The sequence below is a fragment of the Sphaeramia orbicularis genome, chromosome 11, assembly GCF_902148855.1.
Source record: "Sphaeramia orbicularis chromosome 11, fSphaOr1.1, whole genome shotgun sequence".
Classification (NCBI taxonomy): Eukaryota; Metazoa; Chordata; class Actinopteri; order Kurtiformes; family Apogonidae; genus Sphaeramia; species Sphaeramia orbicularis.
This window is the reverse complement of record NC_043967.1, coordinates 22863437-22883620: the sequence shown is the minus strand read 5'-3', so window position 1 is coordinate 22883620 and position 20184 is coordinate 22863437. Positions and strand designations below refer to the sequence as shown.

Sequence of the window (20184 nt, the reverse complement as noted above, 5' to 3'; positions counted from 1 at the left end):
CCTGAACCCATAAAGACCCAAACATCCATCTCCAACTAAAACCATCTACTGATCTGTAATGTGTAATACCTGTTGATCCACTAATCCTATCAATACATGTAAATAATTGGTGTAAAATACAGTTTGTCATTTTTTCATGGTCATCAGATATGACCCATTTGGACGCTTAGAGGCTCTGTAGTGAACGTGGAAACACTGTCATCTTCTACAACATTGATTCACCAGTGAAACCCATGGAGTTGGATCAATGACAGTGGATGGAATGCTTGGTTTATGTTCAGTTAATGATATATTTTACTGAAAAAGTCACTTTTTCTGCAGTTTTTGATATAACAACCCTCAACTTTAATCTTTTTTTTCCCCTATTTTTTTTATTTTGAATAGGCAACAAGGCAAAGTAATCTTACTTAGTCCTTAGAAATAAAACAGGTAGTAAGAAGTCATGGAAAAAAACAAACAAAAGCAAAACTTCTACATAGACATGGCTTTAATTACACATTCGAAAAGGAGTGGGAGGAAGTATAATTTAAATACATAAATCTGAGCTTTTCTGAACATCTTCATGATCAGTAAATTGCATATAGAGAAATACATGATTTATACTGATAAAATACAAAATACAGAGGATAAGATTATAAATAAATGGTGATAAATCACTTAAGAAAGGTTAAATATAGAGAAAATTTCATTTGGGAACAGATATAAAAGTAGCGCTGGGTCTTTATGGGTTAATATTCAGAACAAAACACTCACAGAAACCGGAGGTTCATAGCCACCAGGCTAACAATAAGCTGTGACTGGCCACGCTAAGCTTTAAACATGGAAGTAGGAGGAAGTAGCCTGGCTCTGTCCAAAATAAACATGTGAAAGAAAGGCTTTACTTGGCTCTAAAGTTCAGGAGCATTATACACATAAGGTTTACCGTATGCTCAGGGGTTGTATTAGTCATCAAGGCAGACTGTAAAAAAAAAAAAAAAAAAACCCTGAAAGGTGATAAAATGGCTCCCACTACTTCCAAAAGAGCCACCAAAGCTCCAGCTCAAAGTTTTTTTGGTTACACTCAGTGCATTAGCATACAAACAACTCGTCCTGTAACTTTTATGAAGTGCTCAGGATGTATCATTAGCAGGCACCTGGTCTGCAGGTGTACAGAATGAAAATAACTAATCCTCCTGTTGTTTCCCTTTCTCTCCCAGGGCATTAAAGGAGAAGTCGGTATCTCTGGGGAACAGGGCATCCCAGGACCTCCGGTATGCTCCTTTTGCCTAGTTTTAATCTCCAAAACTTATTCTGTTATTGTTTTTTTGAGTTAATATTTGCAGTATTTGCCAGTTTTCTGAAATCACAAGCCCACCATATTCTACGTATGAGGTCAGTCTCTCTTTTAATTTGTTGTTCTTTGTTCCATCCAAGGGTCCAATGGGTTTGAGGGGTTACCCAGGAATGATGGGTCCTAAAGGGGAAGCAGTAAGTACCACTTTTTTCCTCCATAAAAACTTTTTTGTCCTCTTTATCTCTCAGAGCATGGCTGTTCTCTTTCTTAGATGAGCTTCAAGGAGGCACAGTTAGACCTGCCCCCACTACACAAACATCATCCATTACCAGCAATGGGGACATATGGAAATGATGCTAACACAAATCTCTCCCTTCCTCTAATGAGTTGGGGTTGTCTGGGTCCACGGTGCCTCCATCTGTAGTTAATGATCCGCTGTAGCCATCCGTCTTACTGTTAACATTAGCCGTGTTAGCCAAGTTAGCACCCCGGCTTAGAGCCAAGGCAACAGTGGCTGGCTCTCTGTGTAGCTCCCATTAGCGAAGTAAGTTAAGCACTAATTACCCGTTTATCACAATGAAGAGTGGGCTACCAAGACGTTGCATCGTCCCTGATCTGAAGTTGATTGATGGCACTTTTTTTTCATTTTCCTCAGGGACCTCGTGGTTACAAGGGCATCACCGGACCTGTTGGAATCCCTGGTCCTCCTGTAAGAACGCACACACCAAGAAACACTCAACTACTTAAAGAAAAGCACCCTCTGAGTATTCTAAGATGCTCTATTTTTTATTTTATTCAGGGTGAAGAAGGACCACAGGGACCACCTGGAGAGTCAGGAGACAAGGGAGACAAAGTAGGTGACTGTCTCAAAGCACTTAACTTGTTTTAATTACACTTTTAGACTTTACAGTTTGATCAACGCCACAATTCCAGATGTGAAACTGTCCCCGGATGACGGTTCAACCCTTTCGTCCTACAACGCTGCATCAGATAGAACTATGGTTTTGGTTGTCTCTAATCTGAAAACATTTCTATTGATGCAATTAGAGGGAAGGTGCAGCTATTGTAAGACGACACAAACAAAAGAACCGCAAGAAGGATCAGTGAGAACATAGTAGTGCGGTAGAAGTGGAGGGAATTGGCCTGATGAAGTATAAACAGTGGAAAAAAAGGGCATAATGCTTTTTGCACAGTATAGAAAACTACTGAAGTTTGTAATTTCCAGGTAGGATAAGTGTGGACTTAAGAAAAAAATCTGTTATTTGTCTTATTCACATTTTCAGTACAATGATAAAGAAAAACAAAGAACAAAACATAGTAAATCAATCATATAAGCAGGCATTCAGGGACAGAACGCCAGAACAACTAAAGTGTTTACCACTGTGAGACAGAGTACGTCAGAGCAACCTTGATGTCATCCAAAACAATACAAGAAGTACAGCGTACACTTGAACACACACACACACACACACACACACACACACACACACTCCTACGCAGAACTGCCTGTATGATATCCAGCATTGAGTAGGAGGTTGGATTGAATGGACACAAATGCAAGTTTTCTGAAAGATGGCTTGGCAATCACAAAAACAAAGCCTGGTTGGCTAAGGATTTCAAATGAGAAACAGATACATGCAAACTTTACATAAAATCGCTAGGTGTTGCCAATATGGAGGAGGTGGTAATTATAAGATATATTCAAAGGGAAAAGCACTGTTCTTATCAGACTGTGATCTACAACATTAGGTCTGAAAAATCTATGGAGAAGTCTGGAAAAGTCTGTGAAATGTGTAGAAACTCTAATTTTATGAGATGATATAATAGTAGTGTGAATAATAACAGTAGTACTAGTAATACTAGTAGTAGTAGTGTAAGGCTCAGAAGTTAAGGTAATTTATGTTGAAGAAATGTAAGGGTTAACAGTGAAGTAAATTCATATTACAGGGAATAAGTTAATTTATGTATTTGTTAAAAATATATCGACAGTGTTTTACCCAATTAACTATTTACATTTATCTTTGCAGAATTATTATTTACACATTTACACATTTAATTATTCTCATTTGTTGATAATCTGTCGAATGTGCCTTTCTAAATAACTTACATTTACTGATCTAAGTACTGCTTTCTCCTGATTGGTTAGTTCGGTCATGTGTCAGGAAGTGTTGTGGCGGTAGTTGCCGTAAGTGAAAAGTAAAGCACTGTTCAGGAAGAAATCCGTTTCTGTCCTGCTGTCTCATTTTATAAAGAATGAACCATTTACTACCAATAAACCCTCACGTTACCGTAGTATAGTCACAATGAAATTAATACGTTTTTCTCTGTTCAAACACAAAAAGTTACATGAAAACAAGTATAGGTGATGACAACAGGATGAGGTTATGTAATATGTTATGCAAAGTTGCAAAATTGCAATATAGAGCCAAAACTAGCTGGATTAAACTCATACAATATAACAAAGACACTGGTTCAGATATTCAGGTGAGAAAAGCCCCCGACGTAAAACATTTCTTAGAACTAGAACTATGACTGTGATCCCACAATGCACTGAGAATACACTGACTGATGGACTTGGTTATCTTCTGCAGGGTAGCCGAGGAATCCAGGGCCCACAGGGTGCAGTTGGCAAGAAAGGAGAAAATGTGAGTGAACACACTTTTGTTGATGCGCTGCACAGTCGTGATGATGTTCACAGAGTGTGTGCCAAATGAACTCCACTGGCTCATCTGCCTCCTTTTTCAGGGTCTGCCGGGTATCGACGGAAAAGATGGCACACCTGGTATTCCTGGAATCAAGGTAAGGGGTTGCCAGCCGTGATAATGATCAGTAATTTCAACCTCTGTGTAAAAGATGGCAATTTTTCTTTCTTCTGTGCTCTTTGTCTGCAGGGCGCCCCTGGCCAGCCCGGTATGCCCGGTCCTCCTGGTCCTCAGGGAGCAGCAGTGAGTGATCCTTTAACATAGTATGGGAAATGTGTTTATCTGAGGCTTGTTCAGCAGTGGCACTTGAAGGCATGTGTCACTCACAACACTGTGCTCAGACAGACTCAGAACAATGGAAATCCAGCTTGTATCAGCCTGTAAATATTGGTATGTCTTCTGTTCTGGGCACTCATCCAGGTTAACAGCAGCCCTTTCACCTGGGCTCTTTTAGAATTTAAACCACCTTGAAATAGCATTCTCCCTCCCACCACCAGTGATTTATCACAATCAGACCAGAGGGTGTACGCATGTCTGTGGAGTGTGTGTGTATATTTGTGTGTGTCTTTCTGACTAAAGGGTAATGGAGCATGAGATGCACACTTTGCTGTATGGCCACTGCAGTGACACTAACACTGCTGCAAACTCAAACACCATAACTTAGCCTGCTTTATGCCTTTCTGTGATGTATGGTCACACACACACGCACGCACGCACACACACACACACACACACACACACACAAAATTTACTTCAAGGAAGTAAAGCCTGCCGCAAGCTCTAAGGCAAAAGCTAACACTGCAACTCTGCCTATTTTCATTATTATTGTTGCATTAAGCATCAGCAATATTACCACCCACTGCTGGCACCGACATCCTAATATACTAATATATTTAATAGCACAAACACTTTCAGGCATACTGCCTGTATTATATAACAAATAAAGTGTATTCTTTGTATTGGCAAAATAAAGACACAGTTTTTATTTATTTATTTTTCTGCTGTTATTGGATAGTATACATTGAGAAACAGAAAAGAAGAAAGAGAGAAATTGCAGAAGAAGCCCTTGATATAAATGTCACTTTATTTGTATTAATTTTAATCTCCTTTGTTGTTTCTTTAGGGACTGCCTGGCAGTCCAGGAGCAAAAGGTGGACCTGGAGCTAAGGTAGGCATCGTATTTTAACAATTTCTACATTTTAACATCATGGGTTGCAACCTAGGGTCCGATCCTCCCCCAAAATGACAAGGGGTGTGTGAGGCTTTGTCTGCTCTGATGTTGTGAGGCTGTCAAAAGTAGATTTGTTCTTGTTAATAAAAATCCTAATATCACTGGATGGATGATCATCGGTGTTTCCATATAATACTTAAGAAACTCACTTTGGTCCACTCACTTTTGCCGCAGTATAGTTTTAGATCAGTTTTAGTTACTTTGACAAGTGCGTACATATGGTATTTTCATTTCATTTTCACTTGGAGGAACTGCCTAATCTTAGTTTTAGTGTTAGTTCTAGTTTTTCAAGGATCACGAGGAAGCCTTTGATTTATTCAAGCTGAAAAACCAAGGATGAAAGAGTGTATTAGCCTACATCAGATATGATTTACAAAGCCATTGGTCCCATGTTGTGCAAAGCCATTAGCATTGCTCAGCCCACAGCAGAGCTCAGTAATTAGCTCTTGGAGCTAAATCAAAAGCGAAATGTTAAATAGGCTAAAGAGGGACAGAAACTGGTTTTGCCTGAAATTCTGTTTTGTTGTAATTCCTGTTGCATTGTTTTTGTTTGGCTTTTGTGTTTTTGAAAAGTTTTAGTTTTTGCCTCAGTAAATGAATTTATTTATTCATTTCTAGTTTTCATTTCAGGAGGAAAAGATTGGGACCCATTGTTTTAAAGCTTTGTATTGATCCTGTGTATATATGTATATATATTTATACTTATATGTGTGTGTCTTCACTGATAGGGAGAGCCTGGGCCTAGAGGCCATGCTGGCATGCAAGGTGCCCCCGGACCTCTGGTAACATACGAAATATGGACATTTTTAGCAATTAAACAGAACTTTTTCATTGTTCTTGGTAGGATAATTTTGTCAATAATTGTATTTCAGGGTGAGCCTGGTCTTCCTGGTGAGGCTGGTATGGAGGGAGTTCCTGGACCTAAGGTAAAAAAAAACAAAAAAAAAAAGTCAAAATGATGACCTGAAATAGTGCAAATACAGCTTTGCGCAGACCCACTCACCTTAAATGACGTACACAGGGTGACAGAGGCCAGAGGGGACCAGTCGGACCCCAGGGAGGAGTCGGCAAACCTGTGAGTTCCACTGTTGTATTAATGCATCTTTATGACAATATTCAAGCAGGCCTTTTCAGTATATTGTGTAATGTCTCTTAACAGGGAAGCAAAGGAGAGAGGGGACCCACTGGTGTCCCAGGGGCCCAGGGTCTCACTGGAACTAAGGGGGACAAGGTCAGTGTGTATGAGTGTGTTTAAACAAATACAACAAACATATCCAGCTTTGCATCATGCACACCATTATCTATCCTTCATTATGATTTAGTTACACAGACTTGTCCATTGGGGGCAGTGTTTACTCATGAATAAAAGATAAAAGACTCATAGAATCTACAGTAAATCACTGAATGAGGCGAGTAATATAAATAAGCAATACAAATGAAAATCTAAGCAACCTCTTCTTCATTGTTTAAGACAGGAGAAAACATCTTTCTTACTTTGGGGTTTTTGGTGTCACAGGCTTGAATCAATATTTAGTTCTTCAGCTTTATTTATGTAAAGATTTTATCATGTAGATTTAACCGCACTGACATGCACTCCCTCAAATGATCTCCCTTTCCAGGGCTTCCAAGGAAAAGGTGGAGCAAAGGGAGACGTTGTGAGTAGCACTTCTGCTCTTTTAAATGTATCCCACACACCACTTTGCACATACTTTATGCAGTCATCCCTCACTCTTGGCCTCTATCTCTGCTGCTTTTAGGGCGACCCTGGTGTTGAGGGATTGGCTGGCGAGAAAGGTGAAAAGGTAAAATAATTACTGCGCAACTTAAGGCTTGAAAGTTTCTTGTTAGCGAGAGCCAAAAAGGAGTAGGGATCTTCAAAACACTAAAACTCTGAGGATTAAGAAATGGAGGTTTAAGCATTTGCTTCCAAAGGCATGAAAGCACAAGAAAAATAAAACATGTATAAGTCTACAAAGTTAAGTGGAAAAGGAAGTGTGCTTGTGAATTTGCATACAAATCCTGATAATAGTCCAGATGGTAAATGAGCTATTTACATGACAGGGAAACAATGATGCACGTTGGCTCTTTGAAGCAGCGTTTCCAGACATTGATTTACAATACTCAGGCAGGATAATTACTCAATGAGTTTCTCTGATGCAAAAATGATCGATAGAAGTGTTGTGGAAATGACAGTCTGTCTTTGCTGTGACAGGGTTTGTCTGGTGAGCCCGGGCCCAAAGGACAGGTGAGCACCGTCCTGATCTAATGGCTATTATTCGTCCTTTCTTTATTGCATCTCCAGTCATTACTTTTTTCCTGCTATTATCTATTTTCATTTTTCACTTTCTTTGACAAATGTAATCATCTTAGCTATGTCCTTTTTTTTTGTCCCCTCTTTGCAGCAAGGAGTGAGGGGTGACCTCGGACACAACGGTCCGACTGGAGACCCAGGTAAACCAGGAGATCAGGGACCACCAGGACTGCCCGGTCCTAGGGGACTTAATGGAGAGCGAGGAGTACCAGGCATGCCCGGCATTCAGGGGTCACCGGTGAGTGGAATTCACTCCTAATTACAATACACAGAATCTGAATAGTATTTGAGATTTAGTTATATTGTGTAGAATAAAGCATGTGTGGTTTATTTAAAATTTGTTTAGAGTTTAAATACCTTCTTCGTTTCAAGTAAGACTCATTTTATCTACAAAATAATCTAAAACTGAGTCACAGTTGATAGATAGATAGATAGATAGATAGATAGATAGATAGATAGATAGATAGATAGATAGATAGATAGATAGATAGATAGATAGATAGATAGATAGATAGATAGATAGATAGATAGGCTTTATTTCAGACTCATGGTCCACATTAAAAGCAAACAGATAAATAATAAATTATGTTTTTGTTTGTTCAAAAATAATACCATTTGAGCTTTGAGACCTGATATATCAAATATGGTACAAAACTGAAACTCATACGTGGAAATTGATATTTAAAAAAAAAATATTTTGGTTGTTCAGAAGGACCAATAAAGGCTCCAGTTTCAAAGAACTGGAATTTTTACCTCCACCAAGTGTAATGGCGGAGGTTATGTTTTCACCAGTGTTTGTCTGTCTGTCTGTCTGTTAGCAAGATAACTCAAAAAGTTATGGACAGATTTTCATTAAATTTTTAGGAAATGTTGATACTGGCACAAGAAACAAATGATTAAATTTTGGTGGTGATCAGAGGGGGCAGCGTATTTTTTTTCTTTTGTGTGTTAGCAAGATAACTCAAAAAGTTATGGACAGATTTGGATGAAATTTTCAGGAAATGTTGATACTGGCACAAGGAACAAATGATAAAACTTTGGCGGTGTTGGGGGCAGAGGTCTGCGCTCTCAGTGCTTTTCTAGTCTGTCAATGATTTAATGGTTCAGGATTTACTGGGTTAAGTGAATTATGAGACATCTTGAACACACTTCTGTTAAATTTTACTACTTGTTCAGCAGTATATTAGCAATTACATTTAATATACACTGTTGATACTGTAGAAAATTCCAATCTTTAACTACAGTATCTTATATTGTTGTAGATGTGTAGCCTCTGTTAATGTAAACAACTCTTCCTCCTTGTTTAACCCATAAAGACCCAAAAGCATCTGCTGATCTAAAATGTTTAATATCTGTTAGTCCACTAAACCTATGCAGTTATTCATCTTCTCATGGTCGTCAGATATAACCCATTTAGATGTTCAGAGGCTCTGTAGTTACCGTGGAAACACCGTCATCTTCTACAACATTGATTCACCAGTAATCCCCATGGAGCTGGATCAATGACAGTGGATGGACACACTGGGTTTACGTTCAGTTAATGATAGATTTTACTGGAAAAGTCACTTTGTCTTCAGTTTCCTCTGTTTCTGATATAATAACTTTTGAATTAACTCTGAGCTTTTGTGATTAGAAAATGAAATATATGGAAAATACCTGATTTTCACTTAAAAATGCAAAATTATAATAAATGGTGATAAATCACTTAAGAAAGACTAAATATAGAGGAAAAAATACACTGGAAGCTTCCACAAAAGTAGCTGTGGGTCTTTATGGGTTAAAATGATCAGTGTGACTCGTCTGTGCTTATTTGAAGTTGCTGTTACAGTCTGTGTTATTTCATGTTGACATTAGCTAACTCCACTTCTAAGGTTACTACTGTCTCTGTCGACTACATTCACAATAACAAGCCAAGCCTTGTGATGGTTGCTTCATGAAAAATCCTCCAGTACAGTCCACTTTGTTTATGCAAAGGCAGTAACAGCGCTGTGCAAAACCGGTACAAGTAGAGCTAGCATTCATAAACAAAAATTACTTATAAGCCTGATACGAACTTCACGTAAACAAATATTAGACATTGTACCTTTAACCCAGAGGATAGCTGCTGAGCTTAACTTTCTTTAAGTTATTTGCATTATAGTTCCGGAACTTCCATCTTCAGTATTTGATCATGTAGTCATAAATGTTCACTTTTATTTTATTAGGAATTACTTGTATTTTTTTTTACAGGTTCTGAGTGTAAAATGTAGGATCTAGTTGGGAACTTACAGACTGCAACCAAATGAACAGCCCTTGCTTTTTTCTTTTTTTTATCGTGTCACATACTGTTTATTATCATGTAATTTATTTACTGTAGTTACAATATTTAACAAAGGTTTAAGCAGAACACACCTTGCCTCACCCTCCCATACAGCGGCCACATGGAAACTGTGAAAAACACAAAAGCCGTTATTCAAGTCAGTGTTTGGTCGTTTCTGTGCTCTTTAGTTTAGAGGATCATGATTCTGGTCCATAAGAGATGGTATTAAACAAAAAAAAAAAAAAGGAAAAGGTATGTGAAGAGGAAGGCCAGTCTGAGCCACTGCAGAAAGACTCCAATGCAACATGACAGACCTTCTCCTTCTGTAGATATAAATAGGTTATTGTAAGGTAACAAAATACAGTGGTTCGTATTTGCAGATGATTATACATTCATGAAAACTGAATCTGCAGCTAGAATCGCCTAAACCTCACACTGAAATATCTAATACCAGTGTTTTGTTTGGGATTTTGGTATACTTTCTGAGTAATAGAGTTTCGGATACTTTATTAATCCCAGGGGAAAATGTTGTGTGTTATAGTAGCTCCATTACAAGTATAACAAGTGGTACCAGGCACAACAAACCCACCCCTTACACATATTGTAGCTTATGTTGGCATCGATCCGGCTGATGTCATCATGTCTATGCGTGTGCTGATGTCAGCATATCAATAGCCTCTATATATGTGGCAAGTTTAAATCAAACTGAAACAAAACTGATGTTTTTATAGACATTTGAAATTTTGCCGATTATAAGTAAATAGGAGGTAAAAAAAAAAGATTAAAAATATTCATTAAAAACTTGAACTTTGACCTACTGTTCCCAAAATGTAACTACATCTATTCTGGGTCACTGGTATTCTATAAACCCAGTTTGGTATGAATTCAACCAATAGTTTTGCTGCTAGAGTGTTAACAAACAAACAAACCAAACCAAAAACAATACAATATAATACAATACAGTACCCCTTGCCTTCTCTTCAGGGCGCAGGGTCATAAAAAGTAGCAGGAAATAATTTATCCATACTTGGTTTTGATACATTTGTGTCCATATCTGCATAAGACAAGACAAAGATAGAAAAGATAAAACTTTATTTATCCCACTGTGAGGAAATTTAACAGTTAACAGCAGCAACATACAACAAGCAAGTGCAGAGAAGAAGACAGGCAGAAAAAACACAAATGAGTGACAAATGAAATATGAGGGAAAAAAAAAAGAAAATTGATATTTATATAAATCTGTATATAAATATACATATATATTTAAATAGGCGACACAGTGGTGCAGTGGTTAGCACTTGTGCCTCACAGCAAGAAGGTCCTGGGTTTGATTCCAACACCAGTCGACAGGGGTTGGACTTTTCTGTGTGCATGTTCTCCCCGTGTCTGCATGGGTTCTCTACGGGTACTCCGGCTTCCTCTCACCATCCAAACACATGCACTCATAGGTTAATTGGTTAATCCAAATTGTCCAAAGGTGTGATTGTTTGTCTCTATCTGTCAGCCCTGTGATGAACTGGTGACATGTCCAGGGTGTACCCCGCCTTCACCCATAAATAGCTGGGATAGGCTCGAAGCGACCGCTGTGACCCTAGTGAGGATAAAGCGGGTTCAGAAAATGAATGAATGAATGATTGTATATACATAAAGAATAGAATAAAAAACTAAAATGGAACATTATTTACATAGTAGCATATTTACATTGTGTTCTGTTCTAAAGTCTGATGGCTGTGGGGAGGGATGACATAGTATACATAGAAGAACTGTGTTTCACTACCTGACTCATACTGATTCAAACCAGATGTCTCTCTATATAAGGGAATTGGATATCTCTTCCTAAAACTCACCGTGTTCTTCCTCTCTCTAGGGACGTGATACATCTGACCAGCATATTATCGAAGTGGTGCTCAAGATGTTGCAGGGTGAGCGTCTAGACCTGAATATTCACCTTTGATGTCCATACAGGAGATTAGATTATCTTATTTCCCGAAACTACTTTGATCTCCAGAGCAATCAGTCGCCCGTCATCACAGGTAATTTAATCAAAATTTCCATCCTAAAATGATGATGCGCTCTTTTTGTGTTTATTACAGAGAGGCTCGCAGCAGTGGCAGTAAGCGCCAAGAGGGCTGTGCTTGGTGGAGCAGGTGTAATGGGACCCCCGGGGCCACCTGGACCACCTGGGCCACCTGGTCCCCAAGGGTCACATGGCTTGCCTGGCCCCCGTGGAATTCCTGGAATCATCGGAGCCCCCGGGCAGATTGGCAACACAGGGCTTAAAGGTAAACCAGGACTGTGTGATATCAGACACATCTGATGCACAGCGGAAAGGAACTCATCTGCCGCTGTTGTTCACAGGAAAGAGAGGAGCTAAGGGAGAAAGAGGAGATCTGGGTAAACCCCATCAGGGACCTCCAGGACCCCCAGGGATACAAGGTAATAAAGGCGTCATGTGTCCCATTGGCGTCCTGCAGTTGAATTCCGCCAGGTTTACTTAGAGCGTACAACAGTTTGTGATACTGACCAAATATTAAGCAGAGGAAGAGGACCATGAGAAACTGAAGGACTTTGTATTAAAGCTCGCACCACCAGAGAGCCCGCTCAAAGGCATTTTAAAAGCATCATTAACTCCAGTCATTTAACAGATGCTCTTGAATGAGAATGTAATAGGATTGCAACAGTACACTCTAATTTAAGCAGTGGAAAACACACACACACACATTTCTTAGTGCACCCAGACATACACTGTTAATATCAGGGGTCTCAAACTCCGGTCCTCGAGGGCCACCATCCTGCATGTTTTAGATGTATCCCTCTTCCAACACACCTGATTCAAATGATAAGCCTACCATCAAGCTCTGCAGAAGCCTGATAACGACCGTCAGGTGTGCTGGAAGAGGGAAACATCTAAAACATGCAGGATAGCGGCCCTCGAGGATCTGAGTTTGAGACCCCTGGTTAATATACTGTATGGAATTTAAGGATAGGCATTTTCACTAGTTGCTTTTCCATTGGACATTTGCGCAAAACTTTACCGATATTTACTAAATGTTGTGCGTAATGTTGGTTGATGATTTATTTATTATCGCGAGATGACATAAGAAGTCATTCCATAAACATGGCGACGAACACAAATATGGTGTTGATTTAAAGATATATTCATTATTATTATTATATTACCCCTCTATCCTGTACTAAATTAAAAAATGATTCAGTTTCCTGGTGTGTCCACACATACCGCGCCATATTTCTTTTAAAACTTTTCTTCTTCACTCGCTGTAGCGTCCATCAACATCTGTTTTTTTAAATTCATGTGACTCTAGTTGTGGAAACAGGTCTTTCCATTGCAGTTTTACATGACATACCATTTGCGTTACAGCCAAAATCCACCTTGCCATCTCAAAAGCTTTTCATCAAAAAACTAGAGTTTTGCCGAAATTGTCGTTTTTACATTACGCAAGTTTTTATGTGCAAGTTCTATTCGCGCAATGGAAAAGCAACTTCCATTTCAGCACCACTCAAGTTCTCAACATGACCTTTAATGTCAAAAATTAATAAATCGATTAATTAATCCGTGTTAATTTCTTGACAAAAAAGAGAAGTGTGATTGATTTAAGCTTTTTCAAAGTACCAAAAGTGGCAGCAAATGTTATTTTCACAAGTGCCAATGTTTAGAAAGTTTCAGTTTAGCTTTAGTTTAGTTTTTAGAGTGTACTGATACTTTTGTTTTTAAGGGAATTGACTTTTATTTAGTTTTACTTTTTCAGACATGATGAGAAAAGTCTTGATTTATAGAAGCCGAAAAAGGTAAAGGTCAAGAAAAAATTGCATGCGAAAACTGTGAAAAACACATTATAAAATGTGATTTACAGAATTGAACAGTTCATTAAATTAATAAATTGTAATTTTATTATTTTACAATGTGGCCCAAAGTGGTATAGCACAGCAAAATGAGTCAGAAAAGAAAGATAAAGCAGATTGAGGATGGACTAGTTTCAGTTTTGTGGGTATTGAAATGAGAAATCCTGGATTTATAAAGGTTGCAGACCGATTTCATGAAATCTTGTTGTATGTGACGCCAGTTTATTGCATTTGGCATGGTATGCGTATGCATTTTCATCCTTTCACATGTTATTTAACGCCATTTGATGTGTGTCAATACGCTAGCCACTAATCGCACTCACTACTAACCCTAACTGCTAATTGCGCTAGCCGCTAATTGGGCTAATGGCGTAAATATACACGCTGAAAACGGCATGTTATCTATACGCAATTCATGATATCACGTTGATAGGTTGAAAAGAGGAAGACAATGTCAAACATGATTTAGAAAACCACTGTGCATTAAACATCCAAAACTGTCATAATCAATAAGATTATGACAGTTTTGGATGTTTACCATGAACCATTAAATGTTCAGTTTGTAAGATTTGCACATGCAGTTTCGGTTTGTGCTAGGACCTGATCTTTGTTGACATTAGCCAACATATCTAAGCTAATCATAATCATAATCATCATAATTGCTATTGTAATGTAATGTAATGTAGCTGCTGTAGAAGAGTAGAAGAGAATCTGAAAATAAGTGTAAGACTTTAGTAAATAAACTGTCCTTTACAACGAAACCACGGTACAGGCTTTTATCATGGATGTAGGCAACTGACAGAACTGTTAGCCTGGAAATCGGAGTTAGCTAACATCAGCTCAAATATTACTTATTGAACCTTTAAGAGTGGAGGGAAATAAAAACAAAGCTTCTTTTACTCTGTTTTTAGTTCCATTGCTCAGTTCTTCTTAAATTCCCCTCAGTACTTGTACACCTGGAGTTCCAGTTTTCAGTCCTCTGTTGCGTCCTCAGGTCCTCCTGGTGTTGACGGCGTGGCTCGGGATGGCAGGCCCGGTGAGAGTGGACCTCAGGGAGCGGCCGGAGAGGCCGGTCGTCCCGGTAAGGCGGGTCCACCAGGTCTCCCGGGCTTCTGCGAGACAGCGATGTGTCTGGCGGCGTCAGCTTACACCTCACCCAGACTACAGGAAGCAGGAAGGATCAAAGGACCCAATGTTTAGAGACCTGCCTCTCCATCAGCAGCTGGGAGAGAGGAGGGAGAGAGAAAGAAAGAAAGAGCAGGAAACGAAGGAGAGAGACCACTCTTCTGAGGCGGATAACATCCAGAACGAGGGGCGGGGGGGACAACAGTACGGTGACTGGATGTATGGCCCCCTCCTGTATGTGACAACCTGAAGTTTTTGACTGGTGGGACATAACTTTGATCTTAATCCCCCACATCACCATGACAACAGCAGCTCACAACCACCCACATCCTTCTAAATTCTCTAGTGTTTTGGATGTTGCCAGTGCCAGTCCCATCCACAGATCCCATTCCTGTTCCAGCAGTGACAGAGGAGCAGATTTCTGTTGCATCTCCTTGTCTCCACCTCTGTATGTAGGAGCTGAGGACCAACCAAATAAAAGTTGTGAAAGGTGCTTCTCTTTTACATCGTGGTCACTTTAAATAGTTTTATATATGCAATATTTTGTATGAGATGTGTTTTAATGCTTAAAAAAAAACCCTGCCTCTGACAACATCACACCAAAAAGGACCAATACATGTTTGCAGTTGAAGCTGACGCTCCTTCCTGTGCTGTAGCTTTGGAAAGTATCGTCTGGAAGGTGGAGTGAATCCCTGCTTTACCTCATGTGTACATTGCCCTCCTCTCCCTCCCCTCAATCCCCGCTTTCTTCCCAAGTCTCATTTTAGAAACTAACTACTAGCTTTATCTCTCCCTCTTGTTGCCTGGCAACAGCATATCCCGACGGGCACTCCCATCTCCCACAATGCAGTGCTGTAAATCTTTGTAAATGTGTGTTGATTATTATGTAGAGGAAAAGGAATGGGTTACGATATGCACCAAACAAAAATCCTGTGTTAATGAATTCAGTGAGTAATAAAAAGTTCCTACAGAAAGTAATGACTTTTTTCAAACCAAATCAGAGTCCGAATGTGCTTCCTATGCCACTGTAGACTTTACACAGGGTGTCAGTGATTTAATGACTGATTTATTTTCATCAACAGAAGCTATTTATTGTTCTTTATATACATAAATCATCTGTAATATGGGTTTTTCTCTGGCTGTTCAGGTTTGCCCAAACCAATAAAAAGGAAACTTTTGTAAAATTCATGTTTTTCTATTATGTATCATGTGGGGAACTGAAAAGAATCTCTTGAACTAGGCTCTCTTTTAGCACCCTATCTTTTTCTTTTTCTCCTATTCACTAGTAACATCAATTGAATAATCTCTTCCTGCATGTAAATAAACTTCCATGGTTTCAAAGGTGTTGTAAATATTCTTGCCCCAAGGCCATGAACTTATATAGAAAAGAATAAACCTTAGTTTGAATGGATACATGCACATAGTTATGCAAAGAGTAACAACTGCACTTGTAGAATTCTGCTTTTTTTCTTCAAATGCCTCATAAAAGAATATATGTACATGACTGACATGACAGAAATGAGCATATACAGGACACAGACATGGCCGGAGAGTGCTGATGTTTGAAACGTAGCATCTGATAAAACACACATAATTGCATAACACAGCCTCTATGAAAAGCAATTTTAATCCGTTTTCAGTTTTAGCCTCAACATTTCCCATGGATAACCTTATTAGAAATGAATTATGACCACGGCTCACTAGTCTGCAAAAAAGAAACTTAAGAAAGTGAAAAAAAAAAAGAAAAAAAAAAAACCTCTTGAATCTTGTTTTTCAAAGAGGAAAAATAATCTTGTCAAGGTTGTTTTTCATTAGTCATGCAGTTTGTAATTTGAAGAAAAATCAGTATTTGCCTGTATAATACTGTGTGTTCCAGCCCATATTAAACTAGATTTCATCAGTGCCCAGGTAAAACAGCAGTTTCTGCAGGTTCCCAGACTGAGGACAATGGGAGAATATTTGGTCTATCTGGAATCCACTGCTTATAACACACACGATTTGCTTAGATTTGGCTTTTGTTTTCTATCTTTAACACCCACTATGGCGCAGGTGTTAAACATGTGGCCTGGGGGGGGGGGGGGGGGGGGGGGTCCGGCCCGCCAAAGGGTCCAATCTGGCCCATAGGATGAATGACACTGAAGATATTAACAATCAATGGTGTAAAAATCATTTTAATTCAGATTCCACATACAGACCAATTAGATCTAAATTGGGACATGATCAGTAAAATAGTATCATAGTAACCTATAAATAATGACAACTGCAGATTTTATCTTTGTTTTAGTGTAAAAAAAAATCTAATTACATGAAAATGTTTACATTAATAAACTATCCTTTTGCAAAAAATGTGAATAACCTGAACAAATATGAACAACTTGAAATGTCTTAAGAGAAGTACATGCAATTTTACCAATATTCTGCTTGATACTAAATGTTTTGTGTATTTTTAATGTAAGCTGTAACGCACATGTGTAAATGATAAACTGATAAACTGAGGCAGAATATTGTTAAAATTGCACTTGTTTTTCTTAAGACATTTCAAGTTGTTCATGTTATTAAGATTTTTAAGGAAACGTTGTAGATGTAAACATTATCATAATATAATTTTACTTTTTTCACTGTTATTATTTTACTGATCCGGCCCACTTGAGATCATATTGGGGTGAATGTGGCCCCTGAACTAAAATGAGTTTGACACCCCTGCATTAGTCACTAAGTAAAACTTAACCATCTGACAGAGTTTTTTTTCTGTTTAACAAGACATTTTGGTTTTTACTTTAGAATACATGTCTTTGTGCTAATAAAGCAGTGTTTGTAGTGCACCAAGTGCCCTATTAAAGTAGGATTTTGATGAATTAAAACTGCATAAACCGACACATATCTTCATAAGTCATTTAGACGTGTAAAAAAAAAACACTGAGTAAAACTGCAAAAGCTGCTTGTGATACTTTTAATTCAATCAGAATAATGTCATTATCTGTATATCTGAAGGTGGCCATGCTCAGTGTGTTGCAAAAACCAGTGCGTGCAGTGAATGGGCCCAATTATCGCTCATCTTTTCTTAAACAAGTGCCTGGTGATGTGGACAGATGGCTATTAGAGCTACTTTGGAATACAAAATGAAATGAGATGTTTTATAATGGCTGCTTTCCATAAATACTGGAGGTAAAATGGCACAAAATGAACATAATTACAAAAGCCAATCGTTCTTTTTTTTTTTCCTCACGTAAACGCCTTTTTTTGTCAACAAATAATTTGCTTTTTACTAACCACATTATTCCATTTTGAATGCTTAACAGATCTTAGAAAAATATCCCCTCTGCAATTTCTGTGGCTCTATGATCACTGACAGTGGAAAATATGTGGCTTATTACGTACAGCCTTTTATCAAATCCTTTGAGAAAAGTATAAAAAGCCCCAAAATATATATATATAGATATATATAAATAGAAATATATACAAAACAGTCAATCCATCAAAGAGGGTATAAATCCAAGTTTTTGACATCTGTTTGTACAGATTTAAAATACATTGCCACGCATCGTCTCTGACAAATCAAATATATATATGACACTTCGAGCACTGAGACAGAATATTACAAATACACGGGATGAAAATCCGTGTATCATTTGTTCTTTTCATATTCAATTGAGAATCCACAATCGGAAAATGAAAAACTGACTTGTTAGTTCATTATTTATGTACAAATCAAAAATCAAATGCACAAATTAAAAATTGGAAATCAGCAAACGGACCAGATGTCAGGTTTCGTGTTGACATTTTTGATATGTGATTTGGTGTGACCCAGAAGTTACTGACTTCTTTGTGTGTTACGCCAAGTGGCTTCTACTTAGATTGGTTACCATGGCCACACTGTACTAAACAAAACAACAATACCTGGAAGATCCTGCCGATTTTTTCAGTTGTCATGTCGTCCTCCTTAATAGTAATGAATTTGCTGCCTCTGAATAACACAAAATTCTCCATGACCGCAGAATGCATTAAACAGAATACTAGCAAACCCACGACTGTCCAGCTCAACACACAAAGAAGTCAGTAACCTCCGGGTCAAACCAGATCAGATATCAGAAATGTTAACATGAAACCCCACATTTAGTCCATTTGCTTATTTCCAATTTTTAATTTGTGTGTACAATCGAAAGAATGAAAAACTCACTTTTTGATTTGTACATGAATAATGAAATAACGAGTCGTTTTTTCGTTTTCTGATTGTGAATATATAATTGAATATGAAAAGAACAAATGACACACAGACTGATGAACTATGAATGTGATTTGGTGTGAATGGAACAAAGATATGACAGAAGAAGCAGAAGGGCGACAGGAATTATCTGTTGTTTTTCCAATGATTTTAACAGAAAACAGGAGAGGGAAACACAAGGAAGTGGCAGATTATGTTTTTTTTTTTTTGGGGGGGCGGGGGGTTACTGTTGAAAATACAGAAGGAGAGGGGAAAGACACATGAACAAAATAAAAGATGGTAATATGGGTAATATGGCAGAAAACTGTCATTGAGAGAGAAAAGTGAAGTGATACCATTGAACTGCTGGTGGTTCGTGCAGGCTTTGGTTCCAACGGGGGCTTCAGAAAAGTTTAGTGAATTTTGGATCCCACCTGCCTGTACATCTGGTAGTTACATAGCTGCTTTATTTGTGGTCAGATTTAATAGCATCAGGTGGTGATCTTTGGCTTCCTGTCCTCGTAGTCTCTTTTGCTTCAGTCCCCTCCTCCTCCGTTAGCGTGGCCCTCTACCAGGGGCCCTTGACAGGGGGGCCCTTGGGGCTGTAGTCCACTTGATGGCTCATACAGTCACCAGGATTACACCGACCGTCTTTCCCCTTTGAACCAGGAGGTCCAGGAGGGCCCGGGATTCCAGGAACGCCCTGCTGGCCAACAGAACCTGGGGGTCCCATCTTACCATAACCTGGGGGTCCTGGGACACCTGGAGCAAGAAAGCAGGAGGAATATACATGTTATAGCTGAATTTTTTATTTATTTATTTTTTACAGATTTCCTCCATATTTTTAGTCATGAGGAATATTTTATTATCTAAACGCATATTGATGGAGCATAAATGTAATGTATAGAGTAATAATTATGTGATTGTGATAATAGTAATAATAATAATAATAATAATAATAATAATAATAATAATAATAACTGATCGTGGTAATAATAATGTAAAAGGTAATAATTATGTGTTTGCATTGCATATTAATTTATGTTAAACAAGTGAAATATTTGACTTTAAAGGTGCTGGAGACTTTCGTGACCAATTTTTCATCAAATCTGTCAAACCTCAGTCATATCCTCAGTGTCACGAATCTGTAAGTCTTTCTGTGATTACTCACCTGAATGTCT

General features: G+C 38.4%; 2 protein-coding genes across 9 annotated transcripts in view; one reads left to right on the top strand and one right to left on the bottom strand.

Annotated features, from left to right (window-relative positions):
* The window catches only part of col9a2 (procollagen, type IX, alpha 2), a 31615-nt gene extending 16200 nt beyond the window's left edge, over positions 1 to 15415 (top strand). The window contains exons 13-32 of the mRNA XM_030147740.1: positions 1197 to 1250; positions 1414 to 1467; positions 1929 to 1982; positions 2073 to 2126; positions 3865 to 3918; positions 4019 to 4072; positions 4165 to 4218; positions 5099 to 5143; positions 5935 to 5988; positions 6079 to 6132; positions 6228 to 6281; positions 6366 to 6437; positions 6826 to 6861; positions 6964 to 7008; positions 7419 to 7451; positions 7609 to 7755; positions 11684 to 11738; positions 11910 to 12098; positions 12175 to 12252; positions 14672 to 15415. Coding sequence (XP_030003600.1) covers positions 1197 to 1250; positions 1414 to 1467; positions 1929 to 1982; positions 2073 to 2126; positions 3865 to 3918; positions 4019 to 4072; positions 4165 to 4218; positions 5099 to 5143; positions 5935 to 5988; positions 6079 to 6132; positions 6228 to 6281; positions 6366 to 6437; positions 6826 to 6861; positions 6964 to 7008; positions 7419 to 7451; positions 7609 to 7755; positions 11684 to 11738; positions 11910 to 12098; positions 12175 to 12252; positions 14672 to 14877 — 1446 coding nt within the window. The 3' untranslated portion in view covers positions 14878 to 15415. The remainder of the gene's footprint in view (positions 1 to 1196; positions 1251 to 1413; positions 1468 to 1928; positions 1983 to 2072; positions 2127 to 3864; positions 3919 to 4018; positions 4073 to 4164; positions 4219 to 5098; positions 5144 to 5934; positions 5989 to 6078; positions 6133 to 6227; positions 6282 to 6365; positions 6438 to 6825; positions 6862 to 6963; positions 7009 to 7418; positions 7452 to 7608; positions 7756 to 11683; positions 11739 to 11909; positions 12099 to 12174; positions 12253 to 14671) is intronic.
* Positions 15416 to 17891: 2476 nt separating this feature from the next.
* col16a1 (collagen, type XVI, alpha 1) overlaps positions 17892 to 20184 on the bottom strand; it is a 144569-nt gene continuing 142276 nt past the window's right edge. For all 8 annotated transcript variants that reach the window (XM_030147680.1, XM_030147681.1, XM_030147683.1 and 5 more), the window contains one exon: positions 17892 to 19765. In XM_030147680.1, coding sequence (XP_030003540.1) covers positions 19572 to 19765 — 194 coding nt within the window. In that variant the 3' untranslated portion in view covers positions 17892 to 19571. The remainder of the gene's footprint in view (positions 19766 to 20184) is intronic.